This window comes from Macadamia integrifolia, chromosome 8, assembly GCF_013358625.1.
Source record: "Macadamia integrifolia cultivar HAES 741 chromosome 8, SCU_Mint_v3, whole genome shotgun sequence".
Lineage (NCBI taxonomy): Eukaryota > Viridiplantae > Streptophyta > Magnoliopsida > Proteales > Proteaceae > Macadamia > Macadamia integrifolia.
In genome coordinates this window covers 27757599-27764028 of record NC_056564.1, presented here as the reverse complement: position 1 = coordinate 27764028, position 6430 = coordinate 27757599, and the positions used below count along the sequence as shown (strand labels likewise).

At 39.3% G+C, this 6430-nt stretch overlaps 1 protein-coding gene across 1 annotated transcript; it reads right to left on the bottom strand.

Annotated features, from left to right (window-relative positions):
• Positions 1–355: 355 nt before the first annotated feature.
• Positions 356–4590, bottom strand: LOC122085550 (ubiquitin carboxyl-terminal hydrolase 21-like). Its single transcript, XM_042654025.1, has 8 exons — positions 4013–4590; positions 3799–3919; positions 3557–3667; positions 2910–3082; positions 2418–2753; positions 1710–1832; positions 978–1500; positions 356–869 (listed from the first exon to the last, which is right to left on the bottom strand). The coding sequence occupies exons 1-8, from the start codon at positions 4286–4288 to the stop codon at positions 589–591; spliced, it is 1944 nt and encodes a 647-aa protein (XP_042509959.1). The 5' UTR covers positions 4289–4590; the 3' UTR covers positions 356–588.
• Positions 4591–6430: the final 1840 nt, after the last annotated feature.

The following is a 6430-nucleotide window of genomic DNA, read 5'->3' as shown; positions in this document are numbered from 1 at the left end:
AAACAGTCCACAATCTGAGGGAATTCCACATCAATCAAATGGTCAAAATCACCAAATCATTGTCTGACATGGCAGCATTATACAACACAGCAGAGGGCAGATGCCAAAACAGTGCCATAGGAGTTCCAGATGATGAGATATGATGCCACATGCCTACAGTTAACAAGCGGCTTCTAAGTTTTGTCAAGAGACGAGCAGCTTCAAAATCAATCTAACAATTTCAGTTGACAATACCATGGGAGTTTCAGAAGGTGAGATATAATGCTACATGCTTACAGTTAACAAGGGGCTTCTAAGTTTTATCAAGTGATGAGCAGCTTCACAATCAATCTAAAATTTCAGTTGGATGCACAGGTTTATGGTAATGACTAGACCTCCATTGATAACTTGAATTTACATGTTCACCATTATTCTGATCAACGAATTCATAACTGAATTTGAGATATAGACAAGAAAATATTAGGAACAGCTCTATACAGCTGCCAAGTGCACAAAATTTGCAGACAAAACAAGCAAAAATAACTAATCTAATGAAGATTAGATTAGTTCCAAAATTGGATGCCATTAGTTATTTCTAAGACCGGCCATTTAGAAAAGTTCAGATGTCACAGCACTTATAAGAGAACTAGGGCTGAGCTTCCCACAAGCATTACTTGAATCTAATACTCTCCGCCTCTTCTTCCTGTTCAAAGAGCCTTCACTCTCAGAACCCAATACTGCTTTTAGTAGTTGACTTCTCCGTGAGCTAGGCATGCTCCTTGTAAGTTTGCATGCTTCCTTCTTGCAGTCCACCAGGTCTTTGCTGCCTGATGTTCTCTTAGCTGTATTCTTAGGTCTTAAATGGTTCCGCGGAATACTATAAATCAGCTCTGCCAAATGCACATCTCTGGAGTTAGATTTTCGTTTTCCACAAATACAAATGCAGACAATAAAAGCAATTTTATAGGGGAAGGGGGAAAGATAGTGTGATATCCAACCTGGAGGCTCTTCAGAGTAAATATCTGGGCTTGGAGATCTTGGTGGTGTTTGCGGGACGCTAACATCATTTCTGGTTTTAGGAACCTCCTGCTTGCAATTACTTGCTTCTGTAGATGTAATCCCTGTTCTTTGTGCATCAGATCTAGGTTCATCAACCTTATCATTGCACTTACTTGCTTCTGTAGGAGATACAGTACTTGGTGTCGGAGCATCAGTTCTAGCTTCATCAATCTGGTCATCATTTCCAAATTCATCAACTTTCATATCCCAAACAGAGTTGATTCCCTCAGCATCCAATCTACCTTCATCCTCCACAATGGACGTACTTGCTTTAAGAGGAACTGTAGCACACATTCTGTCCACATCATCTAGAACAGACTTTGGGGAAATAGTGCCACTGCTTGCATCCACACATTTATTTTGTGTTTCCATTAAAGTTGAAAACCAGGGCAAACCCTGCCTTGCATAAAATAGAATGTATGCATTCTGAGAAAGCACACCCTCTTCTTCAACTCTAATTACCTGAAAAGCAAGAAGAATTAGATCACACTGAAAAGATTTCCTTACTAGATACAATCAACTAATGACTCAAAATTGCTACTTTCACATGAACTCATTTCAATACTCCAACACTGCAACAGGACTATAATATCCTGGTGGACCCACTATTATATGCAAATTTGGATAGACTGAACATCAAGGAACTACGCAGCGTCTTCTACAAATATTACCTTTGAGTCATCCAACCTATGCCATGTGTGCGGGGAGGAACGAATATAGCAAAAATAATGTCCAGACCAAGGTGAAAACCCAACATGCACCACAACTGCATATAGTTCATACTTCAGCTCCACCTATTGGGAAAAAGAAAAGAAAGTACAACATCAGGACATGCTTAATTAACCAACAGAAACCATACATTTTTTATGAATAAAAGCAATAGTTTAGTCAAAAATATGGTCCGTCCAAGACATAGAGGCAGACACCACTCAGATGCAACAGAAGTATTCAACTCATCAGATTGGTTCTAGTTTTATCCGGGATATTTCAAATAAATACTTCACCCACTTGGCTAATGTTTCATAGAATACTGACCCTATGTTTTGGCAGATTATCAAATGGAAAAGCTCATCCCTCCTGACTCCCTCAAACCCCACCCCCCCACCTCCCACAGAGAGAGAGAGAGAGAGAGAGAGGGCTAACATGTGACAGGAATGTTTTGGCAAATATGTTCATGGACAATTAATAATTATAAAAATATCCCTGACATTATGTGTAGGGGATGTGGCTTCATGGATGGCCACAGACAACTTGGACAGTTCAACCAATACTTTCTTTTTATCCCCAAGTGAACCCTACATGATAAAATTTGGAGTTGGGAATTATTCAATTTTATATGGCATTAATATTTAATTGAAGATTGATATAGAAAATCTCACATTGTTTTCATGGTTGCTGCTGGTATATGGCTGCAAGTCCAGCTCCAATGGGTATGCCACATGCTTGTCAATCTTCTCAACATTGGAGCCATCACTCTTGAATCTCTTCAAATGAAAAGCCGCAATAGAAGGGGCCTGGTGTAGAGTAAGCTGCTTCTCAACTGACACTTGTTGCTTACATTTCTCACAGGTAAACCTTGTCTCAGGATCGATCTTTTCAACCTTGGTGAAGGACTGCAATGCACAGGTCAGGGAATCTGCGTCTTCAATCTCCAAGCTCAGATCAATCAGGGGCTCAAAAGTATCGGAACAGTGACCACAGTTGCAACACTGAAGCTGAATTAAGATAAAGAAACAGATTGAAGTCATCAAAATTGTATTCAGCATACTAAGTCATGATCTCTGAACAAGCAGAGAGTAACTTATAAGTTATAAATCAAGTACACAGGAAAGCTATCAGAGAGAGAGAGAGAGAACGATGTTTAAACTTACCTGGCTTCTGAGTTGACCACCAAAAATCTGCCTCACAATACTATTCTCTTGTAGAGACAAACTCTGGGTCGGTGTATTTGGATCCAAACAGCAGGTGTCAAGTCTATCCAACAAACATTGCAGGAATTCATGAGCATCTTCCTGCTGATATCTTGTGAATGAAGATGATATATCTGTTGATTCTAGGTCAGGAATCACAACCCAATGGGAAATTCTCAACAGCAAGCACATAAAAATATAGATGGCATTGGAAACACAGAAAACATTTAATCAATGAAGCTCCAGGGAAAAAAAATTGGAGGGATTAAATCTCAATAAATAGAGGGTGGACCTCAGCACAATGTAAGGTTGCAATGGAGCAACCTAGTGGTAATGGGTTCGAGTCAGGGAACAGCCTCTCAGGTAAAGCTGAGTACATTATGACCATTCCCCAGACCCCTCAATGGTGTGAGCCTTGTGCACTGGGTATGCCCTTTTTTTTTAATCACAATAAATGCTCCCATTAAGTTCAGATTAAAGTTCTACAATCATGTAAATGATACAACACTCCAATAGTAGATTATCAAGTCCATACCAGAACCAGATTAAAGCTTAAAACCAGGAAGGAAGGGGGTAAATGAAACTAAGGAGAACATAAAAGAGGATACTGCTTAAATTCTCCACCAAACTCAAAGGTGAGATAACCCCACCAGACGATGCCAAAGAGAGCTCAATGTGGTCACGAAGAGTACATAGTACACAGAAGCCCTTAGTACCACCTGCAATTTTATCAAAGCTCAGAATCAAATCCCTATAATCTTTCATAAAATTAATTTCAGAAAGAGGACCATTTGTATGCATCAGCAAGGAAAAGCTGAAAGTAACAAAAATTGCAAGGCATAGAGCTTACCATCGCACTGAGTTGCATGGTTCCAGGAACGAATGCCCTGAACGAGAGGGACGGTGTGGGTGAAACACTGAAGAATTGCGTTGAGAAAACATGTGTTGCCAAGATTCTCAAGTCCTGCACCCTAAATCAAAGACCCCGGAAAATAATCGGTTAGAATTTCAGTAAAATAACTACATATGACGAGAGAGAGAGAGAGAGAGAGAGAGAGAGAGACCATCATAGTGGGCTTGAATTCTCCACAAGAGGTTCTGAACTCTGAAGAACGCCAAACAAGAGAATTCTCAGGAGAACAAGAAAAGGCAGGTTTGGCCTCATCAAAAGTAAGCCAAGAGGACGAAGTAGCATCCATCAACAACGGGTTATCTGACAAATCTACAAGGAGAGGAGGCGAAGATGGAGGCGAAGATAAAGAGATCGATAAATCGTTCAGATCTTTTACAGCCGAAGTAGAACACGACGGAACCGACGCATCACCATCTAGGGTTTCCATGTTAAGGAAGTGAAGATAAAAGCAGCCAGAGAGAATCTAGGTTTTCTAAAGGAGGTGATGATAGAGATGCAGAACCAGATGGGTCACCGAGGAGGATATCGCGAATTAGGGCTTCACAAATCAATTATTCTTGAGGCTCTGAAGAAGCTCGGAAGACTCAGGTGAGAAATATATCGAATGGTCTCTAGGGCTTTAAATGGAGTGAAGAGTCTGAAGAAGATTTTGGTTTGGGGCATCAATTGCTTTCCTTTTATTCATAATTTTGAAAGAGTGGAGGGAAAAACACTTAAAACCGCCAGTTGGCCGCGCCACCCCACTTTCTATTTCTCTGAAAAAAACCCCTGAAAATGGAAACTGGAGGGAGTTTTCAAGTTTGGTTTAGGACCCCTTCTCCGTAGTACTTATCCTGACAAAAATGCCCCTCATCCCTTATTGTGTGCCTTTTATTTATTTTTTTTTTTGGGGTGGGGAAAGGCAATTTACTCAAAAGGGATGTGCAACAGCCACGGATGCCAAACACTAATCTTTGATCCATGGATCAAAAAATGGGTTAGATTGTCAAGTACGGCACTGACATGACCCTAAGGAAATTTATTCAGAGGGATGTGCAACACTCATGGATGCCAGACACCAGTCTTTGATCCATGGATCGAAAAATTGGTTAGATTCTCATGCACGTTACTAATATAACCATTCTTATGAGAGAGTAAGCTAAGCTATTTAGCTCCTTTGAAATAAAAGAAAAGATACAAGATTCAAAAAAAATATTACAAATGTAGAATATCCTTTAAAATGGATTTTTGATAATTGAGGGAGTCGATGAGAAGCCAAGATGCAAGTAGGCATCCACATCTTTGTTTGTGAGTGTCCACCATGACACGAGTAAGGTTCTTAGAAACAACCTGTAACAAAGCTGAGTGAATTGCCATTGCTTCACCAACCATCGCAACCTGGAAAAGAGTTGGTTCTAAGATAGAAAAACACAGACAGCAGAGATGATCACAACAGATAAAACCTATATTTGCTCTCTTCGGACTAGCTTTTAAGCTTGCATTACGTTTATTTTGAAAGAATTTGGAGGCGGGGGTTCCCATTGACACTATAAGATAACTGAAATCTGAAATCTGAAATCCATATTAGTTTCTTGCTTTTTACTAATATGGATTTTTATGATACGCATGGAAATTAAATCAACCTTAAAGATATAAACCTGTTTACTGTGTCTTTGATTATTTGTTTCAAGCTTAATGTCATATTAATAAATGCATAAATAAAAATAGGGAGATGGTTTGGGGCCAGGGTTGGGACGCAAGGGGCATGAGGGTCATTTTCAAAGGGGAGGGAGGGACAATAGAGTGCCAGCCTCTAAAGAAATGATGTTATCCAAACACATTTCAAGTAATTGTAGTTAAATCTAACCACTTGACCCTTTTGCTTTTTCAACGATACGAACATATTTAAGTAATTGTCGCTCTGTCAGACCATAATGAATACGCAATTTTTGTAATATGATATTAGGATCTTTGTCTGAGAAAAACCACTTATCGTATGCGGATAAGTGGTCAACTTCTGAGATAAATGCTAATAAATATTGTAGGATGTTTATGTAAACCCCAACATCTCCAATCCATCTACTACCTATTTCCTTGGTCAAGCTCAAATTTTGGTAAATTTATTTATTTCGTTATTGTAATTGGCTAGACATAGCAAAATAGGACAATTAAACAATTTGTTGGGCCCAAATTTTTTTGATTCCCTTGTTGAACGTGTGAAAATTGTCTACAGCCGTTGCACCGATATAGTGAGAATTAGGTGGCTGGGAGCCCCTGGGATGCGTGTCCAAATGTTCTCAGCCATCCAATGCTCATCGCACCTCACCACTCGTTGCAGAAGATGTGGACCCTCGTTGAGCCGAGGATTCTTGATAATTGAAGGGAAATACAACAAATTGCTCTAAACCATATTGGACCATTAAAACCCAAACAATATTTGAACCACTCGGTTTTATTTTATTGGTTTGATTTGTAATCTTGTTTTTTTTTTTTTTTTCAAAAGAAATATAGTTTTTGAGTTCTTGGTTAGTGATCTTTTGATTATCACTTCATTGATGGTTTTTCATTAGCTCTATGTTTTGTATAAATC

What these genes read in the sequence shown, in the direction of transcription:
- LOC122085550 (XM_042654025.1), bottom strand. Translation starts at nt 4,288, where the DNA reads ATGGAAACCCTAGATGGTGATGCGTCGGTTCCGTCGTGTTCTACTTCG. An exon ending in AATTCAAGCCCACTATGATG is followed by an intron (nt 3,920 to 4,012) that starts GTCTCTCTCTCT and finishes TCTTTGATTTAG; the next exon opens with GGTGCAGGACTTGAGAATCT. An exon ending in TTACTCTGAAGAGCCTCCAG is followed by an intron (nt 870 to 977) that starts GTTGGATATCAC and finishes TGCATTTGGCAG; the next exon opens with AGCTGATTTATAGTATTCCG.